Genomic DNA, 18,084 nt, shown 5'->3' on the forward strand with positions numbered 1-18,084 from the left:
CATTAACATAGCGTTGTTGTTTACGTTCCCTTACGGCTCACTGTTGTTGAGCAGTCTAGCAGTTAAGATTGGTCGTCATGAATTGCCGCGGTTGTGCAATGACTAGCTTTGAAATGTTTTGGGGAAAATGGCCTGTTGTGGTTGGCTGCTTGAGAGACAGTACGCAATAAATAACGCACTTGCTGTTCCCACCACATGCACGTCTCCACTTTAAGTAGCTTCAAAAAGTCTGATCCAGCCTAGAGAGTATACCACGGTCAGCGAGATTATGCAGCTGTGCTTTCGATCTTGTGATAGAAGTGTGCCTTCTGGCCAATATTACATGCAACTTAACAACATACTAATAACATACTTTTTTGAAAGTTTCTGGCAGTATGGTAGAGTAATGAAGTAGTATAATAGCAAATTATGAGTTTACTGTTATCTAAATGCTGAATTCAGCACTTGGTATGCCAACTATAGGCAGCTAGTGTTATTTATAGTTTAACACTCAGAACATGAAATACTGAAGATAAATTGATGTCCCTTACACAGTGATCTGTCTATTCATCCGTTAATGTTCCATGCTTATCCCATGGTTGAGCATATAGCAGAGCAGGAGTCCACACCAGCTCACAATGGGCTTCCCTCCTTCCATGTCTCTGAAAATAAGGAAAACACTCAGTTGTTGAAAATGATTGCCTATTGAGAAGTTTGAAATGATTTCTTTACCGTAAATTATCCTGAATATTAGCCTCAATCAAGGTTAACCAACATTTTAATTCCAAGCTACTACAGTTTATAATAAGCTCTTTTTCCTATGCAGCATTAAACCATTAACATTTTCTTTTGAATTGTCTTGCTCTCAAAATGTTTAATAAGTTGACCAACAAGTCAACAATCCATTGTGTGGTTGTCTGCAAAGAGTTAAGATGAGCTCAGACATGAAGGTTTAGTGGACTGAGAGAGAGAAAAAAATACGATAAGTTCCTCAAAGATAGACTTGTTGCAAATAGAGCAGCCATTGTTCTCGCTCTTACACTCTCTTTCAAGAGAGTCTGGTGCGTCTCAGAAAATCTTTATTGGGCCTTTATTTGAAAGGCTGATAATGTGGTTACAGCGGAAATGGCTTAGACAAATTAAAACCCCTTGGAAGATTACGTTGGTCTCTGAATCAGCAAGGATTTGTTAAATGAAATAACAGTGTTTCAAAACGTAAGAGCATTATTGGCCATATTAACAGACTGGTAATTGGACAATGGGAAGGTTTGTGTTTTCCTTCTTACATCCTCACAAGGTCTACATGAAGTCAGTCAATAACAGAAAGGTTTTAACAGTTTTCAAACCGATTTAGGAGACTGTGCTAACTTTTAAACTGTTCAAACTGTATTAATTCATTCTAAAACAGTTTAGCTTATTGAAGCCAGTTTATATCATGTTATAAGAGACTGCTGAATGAACACCACTAGTTTGTGACACAATTATGCTAAATGTGAGAAAGATGTTTTTGATATTTGATCAGTAATGTGCACAAAAAAATCAACATATTTTTGTCATTATACACCACATAGTTCTAATACAGCAGCCATTTCAATCTTACTTCAGTAAACTCGACCAATATAATTAACAACACCCTACGTCAGAGGTCGTGTGAAGCTTGACTTGTGCTCCTCTCTGTCGTGCATGAATTTTTGATGTTGGGTTCGTGATGTATCTGGTACTTTGAAGAGACACCCTTACTCTCTCCAGATGCCGTTTCTTGTTTGAGTGGCTCTGATTACAGAGTAGATACAAGGTTCAGAGTAGACACAGAGACTGGGTGTGTCTGCACTCACACTCAGACACATGGGAACAATTACAGTGTGTGGGGTATTGGCTCTTCTGTTTATCTCTCTTCTCACTGTATAAGAGTGCCTCTGGTCGGCTGTCGCTCTTAAGTTGGTACTCTGTCAGTGACGAAGCAGCTCACTCTTTAGTGGGTTAAAGTTCTCTTTATGGTCCTTTTTTTTAAATTCCTTTGTGTCCTTTTAGAAACATCTAGACTTAAGACTAAAGTGAACTCACTCACCTCTTCTCAGGTCTAAGTAAATAACAAGGGTTCATGGCTTTCCTTTCCTCCCCCATTCTTTTCTTTGTCTTGTTTACAACGGAAGCTACGGCTGCATTCAGAGCAAATGAGAAGTCACTTACGTGGCACTCTATCTAGCTTAATATTCAATTTGAAGTCCTAAAATTGTTGTTCAAACATACAGTTGTTCTGCACATAAGAGAATGTCCATTCCATTTTGACAAACAGACAAATATCAGACTTAGTTTTGATTTATGTTATCTTGTTCTATAACACTCTGAGATGCCAGATTTCATGGTTGTCACTTATGAAAGCTTAGTATGATACATATGGATTATCTGTTTTATAGTTATGCTCACATCTTCATTGAAAGCTTTACTGCTAATGTCTGAAGAGATTGAATTGTAATTAATGTATGAAAGATATTGAAAGTATTGTGGAACAGCTGGCATTGAACTTGGTGACTAAAAAGTTGGATAATATGAGTATGAAATGATTGAAAGTATTTTGACAAGCTGGCACTTCACCGCTAATGCTGCATCTGAATAAGGTTACTAATACAAGTATGAACGATGTTGAAAATGCCGTCGAAAAGCTTGAGCAAAACTGATGAAGAGCTGGTTGGAGGTAATAGAGGAGTTAACCAGGATGATGGAGGAGTTGAGAATAATAAAAAAAAAGCATTGTAAAAATGCTGAGAAAGTGGGAAAATGTCTGTCCTGTGTGTGTGTGTGTGTGTTTCTGTGTATGTGTGTCAACAAGCACTGATTAGCTCATCTCAAACAGCTGTGTTGCCATAGTGATACTGCTGCTGGGTGACTCAGCTGATTCCCTTGAAGTGGTTATTTCAACTGAAATTCTCTCTTCTGGTGTCCTCCTGAAATTTCTTCCGAAATGTAACATTAGAGTAAATACGTCAGGGGGTGAACTTTCAGTGAAGAGTTAAAGTGTACAATCTTTTGCTCTGATAACCGGTTAAACGCAAGCAGCACAAGACTACCGTTTCCTACGTTTTGATGCCGTTTTGTGTATGAGGAGTGAAATTTGTGGGCTCTGCAGTTTTTCCCAGATGGGTGCCCAAGATATGTGCGTGAGCTTTGGCACTGTTTGATGACATCACTTGTTCTGAGCCTGAAGGTTCTGTGCAATAGACACTAGACACACTGAACTTTGAAAGGTTAGTGTGAATAAATAACCTGAAAAATCCGATTGTTGAATATCCTTATATATGGACAATGCACAATGCACAAAAATGGAATGAAAACGGATACTTACAAGATAGATTTGAGCAAGAGTTTTCTGAAATGTTGGCCTATTATCTGTGAGGATGAGTTATCAGCTTGTACTTGATTATTTTAAAAGGTCAGTGGTGGGTCATCTTGGTTGTTGAGGTTCATCTGCTGTGCTGCAAATGACTCCAAAGTAACATGTGAATCATCAGTTATCAGAAAGATAATGACACAGGTGTGTTATAAGATTAAAATAGTGATGTTATTTTAATGGGTAGGCAACTTTCATATAGGCAAACACTTTGGGTTATTATTTCCTGATACAAGAAACAACAATATATCACTCCATATTTCCATTCATCATGATCAGAGTATTAACAGTTTGCAGCAGCAGAGTGGCTCTCTCTTTCCTCTCTTGCCATTTGCACAAAGTCTGGCGAGAGTGAGTTGCTATGGTTGCATGGGCGTGTTGTGTCTGTCAGTAAAACGTTCGCTGTTGATTCTTCATGTTGCTGCCCTATGATTTAAAGAAATAAATAATATTATTGATTAGGCTCTAATTGGCTTCTCCGCACATGATGAAACTAAATGATTTATTACAGTTTGATACAAAGTAAATATTTACTGTGTTGTCAAAGGTTAAGATGGATAAATAAAACTCTGCTGTTCTGATATTGTGCTTAGTCCTGTTGTTTACAAATAAATGAAGAGGAATTAACCTATTCTAGATGTGAAGTGTAATCAAAACATGAGCCATCTGTGAGTGCGTCAATACCCCCTACTTTTTACAGTATGTAGCCTGTGCTAGGTGGCAATAGCTCATCTATCTTCTGTCAATGGTTTTTTACATAAGTACTTTTTCACTGCTATATCCCGTTTATTATGTAATGTTAACGATGTCCTCCATATGGAAGGTGGTATAGTTGCCATCTTGTGCAGATTTGCTTGTAACACTCATCCTAGTATTTTGCTGTTTGGACAGGATCGTGGCGAAAAGGCAGCTGGAAAAGGTTTTATTCCATCTTTGTTTTCCATATTGCAAAAATCTCATACTCTTAAGTGATTTAAGGTGGTTAACACTTTATGTCACTCGTTGCTTTATTGCAACAACACCTCTTTGGCTCCAGACTAGACATTGGCAGGTTGTCAATAGAAAGTAATAGGAAATATTTGGCAAAGGTTTCTGCTTTTCCCATAACCTCTCAATCACCTCACCTCACATTACACATCACCCTGTCATTCTCTCTGTTTAATTTGGCTCAATTCAATGTATTGTTTTTTTTCCCAGAGACCATTTGGTCACAACTTGACTCACCTTCATTTCTTTTTTTGTCGAAAAAATGCTGTAGAGAATACATGTTTTTGTAGTTGTTGTTTTTAATAAAAGCAATATAATATCCAACAGCAGTACCAGTCAGTGTTGGTGTAGTCAAGACCACACTAACCGAGTCCAACACATACCCGAGACCAGAATGCTCCGAGACCAAGAAAATGCTGAGACATTCAGGCATCGAGGCCCGAGTCAAGACCAAGGCAGGGCGAGAACGAGACAAGACAAAGACGATACATATCAATGAAAAATCATCATCGTCTGTAACACTGGGAAAGTTGCAGCCGTAACCGGGGGATACAAATTCAACTAAACTACAAATGAATTGAAGTTATTTTTTTGTTTAAGACAGGGACATTTTCCCTCTCATCCCAGTAATCGCTTTAATAATAGCCTGTCAGTTGTGGTCTTGATTTAAAATCCGGAGTCTGCCCACTCCGAGACTGAGACAAGAAGATGATTTTGATTCCAAGATGAGACCTTTAAAATGTGGTCTCCAGACCGGTCTTGAGACCAAGACGAGAACTACAACACTAGTTTCAGGGCAACAATGTATTGCAGATATTCTAAATTGATTTTTTTCTTTTTTTGTAAACACTACGGTCATGAAAAGTCTTGTGAGCAAATTTACCTTTCACAGATTCAACTTATAATGTATAAGGGTGTTATGATGGCATAACTTGCCACTGTGGCAGAACTGCAATCTTCATGTTGACCATAAACCTGGTGCCTCATATTGGAAAAATATGGGATGAGTGGGACCTACGAATATATACAAAAACTAAATTGTGACATTTCTAGGAGTGTATTCTCTATGTTGCATAATCTACTGTATAAATCCTTCTTTTCCGTCCAGTTACTGAAATATTTATTATGGGGGGAATTATATTAATTCCTGTTTTAGCCACCTGGCAAGACACTCGGTATAGGGTCTGCCTCTAAGGGCACAGTCTTAATTAGTTCACCTTGTACACTTGGAACAGAACATCCTATAATCGAACTATCTTCGTCATTATACTCTCTTGGAAACATACATTTAAGCCAGCTCTGGCTGTAGTGTCAATCTTCCTAAATAGAAGATTACAAAATTTGGTGTTGTCCTAATTTACCAATCTGCTACACAATAGATCATGATAACGCAATCTAAATCAAGGACTTGAGAAGTTAACAGTAATTGGGATTACTAACACTCTTTCAATTGTAATTGTAATCAGAATCGTGTATTCAACACAGCTATGCAATACGTTTTTTGATCAGAATGCTTAGTGAGAAAAACAAAACTTGTTGTTTTCTCATTTCTCAATTGTCATTTTTTGATCAAATATACATCTATATCTATATAGTTTTTAACAAAAAAAAGTCCCAATGGATTGAAGTGTCAGTAACAAATGACATGTCCTGACTTCATTAATGATTGCTGCATAGTTAACTGATTAATTTAGAAAAGGTGTTTTTATTTTTATATGGGCATTTATCAGAAGCACATGTAGGTGAGTATTAATACTACTAGCCTACATGTGCAGGAGTTCTTTTCAGCTTCTAAATGCATTCAAACTGCATCTAACTGAGAGGTGAAACAGAATGTTGGTAGCTTTGGATAAAACACAAAACATGAACGTGTCTCAGCCTTATCCTTTGGCCAGAAGAGATTGATCAAATTAGCTATTGTATTGCTTCACATCAGTCAGACTTTGGGTGACCTACATAACAACATCCTCTTTCCAAACTGCAGGCGAATAGAAATGACTTCTCATTATGCAAGTAATGCATTTTGCAGTCCAAGTGCAAGTAATGTCCAAATACTCCTTTGTCTTTCTCATAGTGAGTCACACATTTTCATTCCTGCTCCTAAATCTTTTAGGTGGGTTCATGGGATTTCACCTTCAGCCCCAAATACATGGTCCATAAGTTAAGACAGTTCATTACCGAGTATGACCAGGTGTCATTTTATAACCCCCGGCTTAAAACGACACACACACACACACACACACACACACACACACACACACACACACACACACACACACACACACACACACACACACACACACACACACACACACACACACACACACACACACACACACACACACACACACACAAACACCTTGAACTTAACATCGGGATATGCAATTTAGAAGAAAGAGAATAATCAAGTAAAAACAAAAAGAAGGCGCTTCAGTTAGAGGGACCAACTGCACTGTACTAGCCTTTAGAAATGATGGAAACACATATGTTCCATTATGTCAGTGGTGCTCTGTTGCTAACAATCACTCTGTGCAGCAACATATGAGGGAGAGAAGTAAAACCGTACCATCTGCTCGGGACATTCCTAATCATTGGCAGACCTTCCTTTATTGGCCAAATTCCTTGTAGGAACTGCTGATTTGTAAAAATGCAACCCCTTCCTCTCCAGCCTCAGCTGTCCTGTTGAGCGTTTTGTGAAGTACATGTATTTGTGTTTATATATTATGTGTGTGTGTGTGTGTGTGTGTGTGTGTGTGTGTGTGGATGTGAGTGAAAATTCTGTATGGCTAATCATTTTTAATGAATTGTGTGGTTTCAGATGGAATTGCTGGATAAATTCCCGGTGGAAGGAGGCCAGAAAGACCCTAAGCGTAGGATCATTCCGTTCTTACCAGGTAAGAGTTACACATGTGTACCACAGGGCCTTCACAAACACAACGCAGAACTGCTGCATATTATACCTGTATTAGGACAATATGTAGGACAGTGATTAGAGTTGGAAATCGGGGGAGATAGTGGGGAATGACAGGTGGGAAAGGAGCCACAGGTTGGTCCACTAAAAAGAGTATAGCCCTCTGTATATGTGGTGTGTGAACCAATATAGGCTACTGACGCCCCACGTCTAACGAAAACATTAATTATCCGATGTTCAAAATCTGAAAATAATTGTTAGACAAATAAGTGGTTCAATGATTTCAAAATGTGCAGTCCCTAAACACACGTAACAACTGGTAGATTTTCACTTTAAACACTCCGCCTTCCCTAAAACAGTTTTGTTATGTCTTCACCTCAGTCCTGCTCCCTTTGACTAATGCACTACGAAACAATTTGCCCTTGTTTTAAAATGTGGACAGCAATGACTCACTGGGAGGCTGTCGATTAAACTGAACTAAGCATTTGTCTGCAACCATAATTGCTCATAACCATACTGTTTCTGTAAACAAAATTTTTTTAAAACATTGAGCTGACCCAGCTGATCTGAAAGCCCATATAACCATCAGAGACCACAATTATTCATTCTGAGCATTTTCTTTGTTTCTGTGTTTAAGTGGGGGGGTTGGAAGGTGGGGTAGCTGCACTATTGTTCTGGCTGAATCATCACCTTGTGTAAAACTTGATTGGCTAAAATCATGTTCTTCTTCTTAGATGTCTTAGTGTCTTAGTTGTGTCAGTAAAGACACTTGAAAAAAGAACTTTGGGAGTACTCAAACCACTTTTGACCCAGTGAGAGATTTAGATCCTGCTGGAAGTTAGGAAGAGCGCCTCACCCAAAAACCCAACCCTCATCTCCCCCACGAGGATTCAGGCGAGCGAGTGGGGGATAGGATTTTTTCATGGCCTTCAAGGTCTGGAACTCATTGAGAGAATACACTAATACACAAAACACACACACACACACACACACACACACACACAAAGACTCTTTGATGAACTCGAAGAAGAAGGAGGGGAAGAGGAAAGACAGATAGGAAAACACTGCTTTTCATCTCCATATTGAAACCAGTCATGAAAAAGCCGAATGTCCAGAGATAATTACATCAAATTAAATTCTATGAGCTTTCTGTGTTTACTGTTGGACCCCTAAATTCTATATTTCCTTCCATAAATGTAATTTGCTTTCTGTCATCCATCCTTGTCTTCCAGTTTAGCTTGGAGCTCTTTTGTGGAGAGGCTTTTTACCAATGTTTCCTATTAAAGAAAATGACCACTGAAGTGCCCCAGAGGACGGCATGAACCTACTCATCTTGTCAAGCAGCTAGGATACCAAAAGTTTAAAAACTGATTGGACTCTACTTGACCCACTCTAGGAAATGTTGGCTTTGGTGGCCCAATATTTTACAAACAATTCTCAGTGGCTTCATACATTTAGGTGTAAGAGAAAGACTTCCCATATTAGGTCATAAAACTCACCAAAGGATATGATAGTATTCCAAGCTCATGTTTGTCTGAAGAGCAAAGCAAGTCGTTCACTTACCTTGCAAACGTCTGGACTGTGGGCTGGGGCCAACACCAAACAAGGCAAGTAGAAGTGGTTTCCGCTTCTTGGTTTGGTTTGTTCAAGGCCCTGAGCTGTATTTTTTTTAATCCTTTGGTATCTCCACATCAGCAAAGTGGCTGGCTGCATGTGGGCATAGTGCAGAATTTCCGCTGCGCTTTTGCTAGGTGGACACACCAATTTTGTAGTTGCTGTAGTGTGTCCCAAGTTCATCCTTTGAACTCTGAAAAGGAAGTCTCAAACTTCCCAAACCTCTCCAAATAAACCTATAACTTAATATATGTGCATATTATTTAGTAATTCACAGAATGTTAATAGTCTATTTGAGGTCTGAAAACCTCCCACAATGCTTAAGTACTTCAAAAGGGTTGATGTAGATAAAAGTGTCAAATGTGATCAATTGACCTTAGAGTCCAGACAGATGCTTTCAAAGGCAGTCAGCAGGTCAGCCTTTGAAAAAGAGCTGATATATGTCTTTAGGTGATATGCATGTCTGTATCTTCGGGGTCACAGCGCTGGAGAAAGAGGTGATATTCCTTCATAAAGTTTGGTCTCGGTATAGAGATTGAGTTGTGATTAAGACGTTTTCTCTTTTTCCACTTGACGATAGATCTTCTTGCTACATGTTTTTTTTCTTCTTTTAGCTACTCTGTCCCTGCCACAGTAGGAGGCTCAGTATGTTGGGCAGGTCAAATATGTTTCTGGAACCAAATAACACATTCCTAAGTCAGTCCTCTGGGAAGGGCAGAAAAGAACAAAATAACTGAAGAGTTACAATGACCTTGTTGCTTATGCTTCATTCATATCACGTTCATCTCTCTGTCTGCAGGGGAAAGCAATCACTGCTCCTCTCTCTCTCTCTCTCTCTCTCTCTCTCCTGTCTACTTGAATGGGTGTACCAGGAGCAGACTTGTCTTTTGCGGTTTTTCTGCCCTTTGTCAGCAACTTACTCAAAAACACAGTAATTACAGTACACAAACAGGTCGTTCTTTCACATTTGCCTCGAAAGCTCACATGCATTGTTGCTGTGTTGAGTAAAGCCCAAGTCAAGCTACAAGTCTTATTACAATGGTCAAGTTTCAACTCTAAGATTGGCATATTTTAAGTAATTTGAGACACATACAATCAATTGCCAAGTTGTTTTTACAGCAAGTCCTAAGCTTAGATCTATGACTCGACATGAACATTATAATTTTTTTCCCACAGCGTGTCAATTGACTCTAAATCATCCAGGATGACTTGAGATGTACAATAGACCTGAACAAGTAGGTTTAAAGTCAACTTTCAATAATAACAGCTCTCTTTTCAAGGCTCAAGTCTTCTAAAAGCAAGTATTAAGAAAAGTCTTAAAAGTTCATGTCTTTGCCGTTCCTTAAGATCTCGAGCTTCACCTCAATTTACGATTATTTAATAACAAGTCTTACATTTTGGAATAGTTTTAAGTCGAGCTTCAAGCTCCGGAAGGACAAGTCCTAGTCAAGTCATTTTAGATTTTATTCAAACTTTGAAAACTCAAAACTTGAGGGCCTTTGTTTCCAGGTGTCAGGTCTGATTATCAAGGATCAGAGCAGTAAAGTCAAAGTTCTTCAGTTTTTGTGAAATCTTCATAGAATCCAAAGATTGAGTCTACAGTGTGTGTTATGTGATGATTAAAGCTACTCAAAATCTCTCTAAATTGCCAAAATCGGGTCAAGAAATAGGAGGAATTCATGGATGGTGAGTCAGCGAATTAAGATGGGAGTGCTGAAGACCCAGTTCTCCGTGTGAGGTACTTTTACAAAAACCCTGCCGTGTTCCTGTCTCTGTCTCTTTTCTCGGTCTACATTGCTCACCCTCCTCAGCAAACAAGAGTTGCTTGATACCTCTGGTCAATGCTGGCTCTGAGGTTTGCCATAAAGCCTGCCTTGCGTCAGCCGAGGCTCCGGGGGTAGCAGCTTTCCTTCTCTCCCTTCTCCCTCCCTAAACCAAACTGCAGCCCTTTTCTAAAGCTGCACCCATAAGCTGCCATGCATACAGAGTGGGCAGTGTTGAGTCAGTGCTTCTCCCCTGACCCCTGAGAGCTTTGGAAAACGGTCAAGAAAGCTTTCTGTTTGAGGAGTGATGAGGAGGGAGAGAAAAGAGAGACAGAGATAAGGGGGGGGGAGTAGAAGTTACTGAAGGCCTCCAGAGGGCTGGCTTTCAAATCCCTTTAGTTTTTGTGAGCTGTCCAGACAGTGTGTCCTTTCGTCTGCTCTGGCAAAGATGTTGCCAACACCTTGGAGATTTGTAATGTCTTCTCCCACTCTTCATAGTTAATCTCCATTTTAGTGGTCTCCTTCATGTACTTCACTTTTCTGCACGTGGTGAGAAACTTGGCTTGTCAGACCATGTTCACTTTCAGCATTTCCTGTTAAGTCCTTTTTGATCAAATTCTGCACAGTTTGATAAATATGTAAGAATGAAATAAAGACATGGTACCTCTGTGAAAGCTGTTTTATACTTTTTTAACCAAAGTGGATAAAAGTTTCTGGGATCTGAAGGAAGGAAATAAATAAATCCATTATCTGGAAAACGTCAATTCCGTGCCGAAAATTTCCTTGCCAGTCTAACAAGAAGATGTTAGGACAATAAAAGACTGACATACCGAGAAATAAAGATATTCGTAATTTCTTCTGAGAACCATATGTAAAAGTTTTTGGCAACACATACCTCTCATATTAGACATTTTCTTGATTTTCACCGTGTGTACCTGTAACAAGTAAGGGATGACTCATGGTTTGTCCCCTCTATTTGTCATCAGCAAGTGTCGTCCATATGCAGTCATCTATTATTGTAAAATTACAACAAGTTGTATATTTCAATGACTTCATAAAAAAAAGTTCTAAAGAAAGTAAGCAGAATAGAGCAGACAGACACATTGGTGTGGCAGGTCAATCTGCCTGTGTGCAGATGCCTGGGGAAAGAGAATACAGCATAATACAATCTATGTCCAAGATGTAATTCATTTTTCTGAATGTTTTCAATAGCTTAATAATTTTCCCAATCAGAAGCGAAAGACAAACCATCTCAGTGTGCATGAATCAAAGTATTATCAATATTTGCTTCTCATACTCACACCAACATAACATATTTATTTAGATTCCGATGTATGGGTTAAGGACACACAGCGCCACATAATTCCACTGCAGTTTTCTTTGGGATAGATTCATGTTTCAGCAACTCCACTGTAATACACTCTAAACAAATACACTGACCTCTTGATGGAGGGGATTCAGAGTTCAAAACATGGACCCTTCGGTGTTCAGGATCTTATCACAACCTTCACTTCCTGAACAATTAACACAACTTCACTCCAAATGTCTGAGGGAATATATTGGAGACATTTAAGAAGCAAAATGAGAAAATACATGATGGTAGTAAACTGTCCTGCTAAAAACAGTATTTCTATTTGTAGTAATATCTTTTTTCAGTTCTGGTGACCGGACTCGCTCATTCCTCTGTTTTTTTGGGACTACAGATAAGAGCAGGGGAATTAAAGCTGTCATATAGACGTAATTTGCTTTCCCCAAATCATGTATTCATACCTCGAAAAGGCCAGCCACTCAACTAGCTCTTGTTATTGATAAAGTGAGTGTATTCGGTCTGCATTTTAATTCATTAACTATTTGTGTAGCATCCACTCCTTGACCTTTTTGTCCTTCACAGGACTGCTTAGTGCTTTAAAGTTGTTCCTGACGAGAACATAATCTGAAACAGCCATCATGTGCATATTTACTGCAGGTGCATGTATTAACAATATTTATAAGGATTGAATAAATAGCTGTCTTTACTGTGTTCTAAGTGTGTTTTTTTTCTGACTTTTATTTCAGGAAAGATCCTGTTCAGGAGGAGCCATATCAGAGATGTGGCCATGAAAAGACTCAGGCCCATAAACGAGTACTGCAGGGTGAGTATATTGACTGTTTCATTACTTTAAAATAGAAATCTGTAATGAGGAAGAACTAAGATCTTGTGCACAAAATCCTGAATATAAGTTTGGAAGTATATCGGTCATGGTAGAAAGAAGATCCTACAGGAAAAAGGAAAATAATCTTTTCATGGTGTCTGTGTGCATATGAGAAACACAAATCACTCTTAGTTAGGTACATGTCATCTGTTACTTCTCTTTTAACAACTCCAGTGTCCAAATTGTACAACATACATTCCACGTCAGTGGGATAATACAGCTGTCAAACAGATGCTCAGAAGCTGTAGTAGATTCAAATGTATTTCACATGGTCATATAAGTGAAGCTCATAGTCATTCTGCACATTTTGCACAACAGCCAGAACCAGAGCATTATGAATAATGCCATTGTCCTTACCTCTGTAAATGTTCAGCGCAATGCAAAACTGTCAGGGCACAACCTCTGTGACAGCAGGCATCCAGCATGCCGAGGTGTCCTTAAACTCCCCAGGGTGCTCTGTAGATGACTGTGACCTCACAGCTAACAGAGACAGACTAAAAGGAGAATTTCTCTCAAAGGGGTGAATGGTGTATGAGAAAAAGCTGTTTCTGTTTGGCTCAATAGAAAGAAGATGTCAGTTTACCTTTATAATGTATAGTAAACCCCTGTGATCCCACTGGACAACACTCTGTTTATGTAACCTTTATAGGCTGTTAACTTACTGTCAGTCAGAAAGACAGTAAACTCCACTTTGGCAAGAAAGGAAATGTGTCAATATGTTGGTGGTCTTTTTTCCCCCATTCTAAATACAGAAGTTCTTCCTACCAGTTAAAAGAGACGTAATGTAAAACAGCCTATTACATGACTTTTTTTTTTTTAAACAATATTAATGACTTAGCTTCGAGAAAGAGGGGGAAGAAATGCAAACTGTACAACCTTAAGCTCTGCTGTAGCAAAACTGCAGCCATAAAACTGCCAATAGCCAAAAACTAATTGCTTCATTTTGATAGAAATGTAGCCACAGCCGGCTAAATGAATACATTATGATTGATGTTTGGCTCCTAAGCGACGGTACACAGTTTTGTGCCCTTGAATGAAATGCGCAGCAATAGTTTCAAGTTTTCCATCTTTCTAAATTAGGTTGCCATTGTGTATCTGTGTTAACCATGGAGTCAGTCTGTTGTGCAACCGGGGAGTCATTATGTTTGATGATCAGACAAAAGTCTCTTGGCCACAAAGTCACATGATTTTTGTGTGAACCAGTGCCCTGGTATTCAGAAATATCAGGGAGGATAAGCTGATGTTGTGTCTTGTGTTGTGGTGGTAACTGTCCGCAATATTATTCCAAAGGCAAAGAGCTTGCTGGTGCTGAGCTTGCTCCAGTCAGCACATCCACAGCCCATAGGTTGTGTTTTTGTTGAATTTTTAACGCTTGCCTTATGGCCTCTTAACCATACACACTCTTTTTTTTTTATTTTCTGTCTCTCTGAGAGGTGAAATTTGAGGATGTTTTCACAAGTGAGTTCTGACTAAGGCCTTTCTCCTGCTTTCATGATCACTTCTCTTCTCCATATAGAGCCTCAGGAAACCCTCACATGTTTCTGATACGGTTCTCGTGATAGATCTGTCACTTCTTCACAAACCCTCAGAGTGAAGACAAAAGGGAATATTTGATCAACATGTTGGAGGAGGCGGGTGGTGACTTCACAGCGTGACTACACCGAGTGCCGTCTGGGGTTAAAGGAATGTACAGCGGGTGTAGGCAACATCTTTAACCACTTATGTGAAAAATAAGAGTTTGGGGGAGGAATGGGTAGTGTTGTTGGTGCGTGTATATGGGTGTGGATGTTTATGGGAATAGCTAGGCAGCAGCAGGGCTGTTCCTACAGTCAAATTAGTCTTGTTTTTTTTTTTTTGGAAATGCAATTAAAGTTATAACAATGCATTTTCCTGTTGTTGAGCTGAATAGTCTTTGATTGACATCCATGTAGACACAGCAGCCGAAAAGAACCGTTTCAGGCAGAGGCTGTAATTGTGTTTTTTTTCTGATGCCAGTATAAGATAAAGAAGGAGTTTTTCTAGCTCCAAATCATGCAAAGCTACTCTACAGCTTCACAGACTGACAACATGAAAGGCTAAAATGATGATAATTTGGGAATCGTTAAGGACAAAAAAATAAAACCTAATACAGTCACAGTGTAATGGTGCATTCTATGTACCTGTGAAGTAGGACATCAGAGTTGGGAATCACATCAGATCCGCTTTCCAGTTACAAATTGGTAGAGTTGGGTTTCTGAAGTTCCAACAGGTTCCGAATGCATGACGTATACAACTGGCATCTCCGACTGTCCGACTTAGGAGATCAAATGGAACACACCACAAGTAAATAAACTCCTTCCACACTGCTTTTAAATTGAAGCTCCTCTACAGTGTTTATCAATCTTACTTGATAACAGTTACATCAATATATAGCCCCTTGATTTGTTCATAGCAGGCCATATCTCCAAATGTATGTAATTCAGGCTTTTACAGTTACAGCAGAAAAAAACAAATCGGAAACTCTACTTTTCATCCACCCCCACACAGTCAGCTTGACAAGGTAACATTCATGTTTTTCTTAGAGAAGAGCTGAGTCAGCCCTTCTGTTGCACAGCTGAGGCTTTAACCTGACTCATATGGAATTTCCCTCCTTGTAAAGGGTTATGTTTTTATTGAAGTGAGGAAACACAGTCAAATAAAAAGAAAGGAAGAGAGCGAGAGAGAAAAACATGGAATAGGGGGATTGTTTGTTTAACCCAGTGTAATAGTGCTGAACTAGAAATGGATGAAATGTGTCACATCAAAAAAAAGTGTATTTTCTTTAACCAGTGGGTGTTTGAGTAAGTGAAAACATTAAGATTTTTTCATTAATAGCTTACAGTTTCCTTTATTCCCAGAAGAGCAGTCTTTATTTGAAGCCAAATGCAGCAATGGACAAAAAGTATATTTCCACATACATACGTGTTTGTATCTAAAAATTGGGCACATTCTGGATAATGTTAAAAAAGTATACACAACACATGCATACATCTATTGTGTTGGTGTTTGTTAAGATCCATATCCCAACATAGAGCAAAGATACTGTGACTATGTACTCTACATTTATGGGAGTGCACAATAAAATCTCTCATTCCCATTCCCATTCTTCCCTTCAAGAACACACACAGATATTGTGCATTGTGCATTCACACACTCAAACACATACACAGGCACACACAATTACCTTAATGCTGCGCGCTGTAAAGAACACTCGTAAAGTCCATTTGCTTTAATGTTCCCTGGGCCTCCCTCCCGTCTCCTCCCTGGGGAGAATTGGAATGAGTGGACGGGGCCGCAGGCTGACACGAGCAGAGGATATAAATCCAAGGAGAAGATAGCCAGATCAGAATGCTCTCTGACCTCTGACAGAGCAGTGTCTTTGGCTGCAATGGTAGGCATTGGAGGAGTCCTCAGGGGGTAACCTATGAGAACTCTTAAATCAGCTACTTATAGTTGGAGTCTATAGTAATGGATAGAGCTAGGTTTTGAATTCGTATGATTAATAACAGTCAAGCAGAATCATATGATCAATGAATCGACAACCTTTATGTGGCACACATTCACATTCACACTAGCTAATGAAAAACACTAGTAGTGCTTTGTCCATGGCAGAAGTCCCACTACTTCCTTACACACGCTGCTGGCATCGCCTCATGCTCATAAGTATAACAAGGTGGATGAGGCACATGAGACAAGGGCACCTTGGTTGGGTCTTTGGCTTCAATTCCATATCCGTCAGTCCTGACGTTATATCAGTGTGACAGAGAATCCAGACTCCTGCTCCCTTTAAGGACTGAAGTGAAACACTTAGGAGTATTAAAATCAGAGGTAGAGGCCAACAGAGGAAGCTTGATGGATGGCATTGAGCTTTGCCTGCCAGCAACAGGAGAAGGAGTGGTCTCTCTCAGCCGTATGAGAGATAGCTACCATGGGGTCATTGGCGACAGTTCTCCTGTCTTCTGGTTTGAGTCATGAAGCGGTTAAGGTCCTTATCTGTTTCACAGCTTTTTTCTTCTGAAAGAGCAGAAGAAGCAGATAAAACACAGTCAGGAGAGAACCAGAAATGGCTAGAAACCAATCAAACCATTAAAAGAGAGAGGTTAAAGTGACTGTGTCTTAAATCTCCGGCCGTGCTGTCAGGACTCATGTCTCTGCTGCTGGTGAGCCTCCACAGAGCTGTAAGATTTTTGCAATTTAAAACCATTTGCGATTAGTAAGATAAATATGATGAATTAGAATCAGCCTGGTTTAATGCATCCTCCCAGATATAATTTTCTTAATGTATTATTTATTAAGAGAAAATGTTTTGAATCCTCATGTGGAATATACAGATTTAAGATTGAGTACATGCATATTGCTGTATAATGTAGCATATACGCAGAGACGGAATGCTATTAGCTAAGCTATATTTGATGGGAAACTGCAATGGCACAATACATGAGTCATCATTGCTGCTCTCGTGAAAGGTTCTACTTTTTCTTATATGTTGCAAAAACCTTATGCATGTTAAAAGTTCATCTTTACTTTTTTGCTTGAAACATGCTAAACAATGCGTTACAGATCCAAGAAACCCAATGCCCTTTTGTACCCTGTGACATTCATACATGCTCAGGCATGTAGTCTGAAAATGCCCTTAAACAGTTCAGCAATTGCTTATTATATGACTCAGTGGAGGCTAGACACCCACTGAAGACAACTTTTAACCTCTGGTTGACGTCTTTGTTCACTAGTACTTTAACTTGTTCGTTTGTTCGTGGGATGAAAAAACATTTTCTGCTATCTTTTGTGTCTGAAGGCCCTCATTCAGCTGCCAGTCTACATCTCCCAGTGTGAAGAAGTCAGAGTGTTTTTTGAGACCAGACCTGAAGACCTCAACCCCCCCAAGGAGTAAGTGCCACACAAACACACACACATATATACACAACTGTCGTGACCCTCCGGCTCACAAACAATGAAAACCAGCCACCATTTGTCCTTTAACTGATGTCATGTCACATCCTGTCTACATTTTTCTCCCAGCCTGCCGGTAATGAGCATTCATTATACTCTCTAATGGATATGATTTCATACTGTTGCAATCTTCTTCCTGTTTAATTTTTCAAGCAGAAACACATCTAATGGTTCTTTTTTTTCTTATGCTGAGTTAGCATATAAGCAAATAGCTTAGTTTAGCCACCAGGCTCCAGACAGCTAACACTGCATGATTGCTCCGAATGTGTGCAGACCTGCCCT

General features: G+C 39.4%; 1 protein-coding gene across 4 annotated transcripts in view; it reads left to right on the forward strand.

The window, feature by feature from the left end:
• The window catches only part of sh3pxd2b (SH3 and PX domains 2B), a 38,313-nt gene that overhangs the window by 6,888 nt on the left and 13,341 nt on the right, over window positions 1-18,084 (forward strand). For all 4 annotated transcript variants that reach the window (XM_020638298.3, XM_065963336.1, XM_065963337.1 and 1 more), the window contains exons 3-5: window positions 7,173-7,248; window positions 12,698-12,774; window positions 17,648-17,739. In XM_020638298.3, coding sequence (XP_020493954.2) covers window positions 7,173-7,248; window positions 12,698-12,774; window positions 17,648-17,739 — 245 coding nt within the window. The remainder of the gene's footprint in view (window positions 1-7,172; window positions 7,249-12,697; window positions 12,775-17,647; window positions 17,740-18,084) is intronic.

This window comes from Labrus bergylta, chromosome 14 (genome assembly GCF_963930695.1).
Source record: "Labrus bergylta chromosome 14, fLabBer1.1, whole genome shotgun sequence".
Taxonomy (NCBI): Eukaryota; Metazoa; Chordata; class Actinopteri; order Labriformes; family Labridae; genus Labrus; species Labrus bergylta.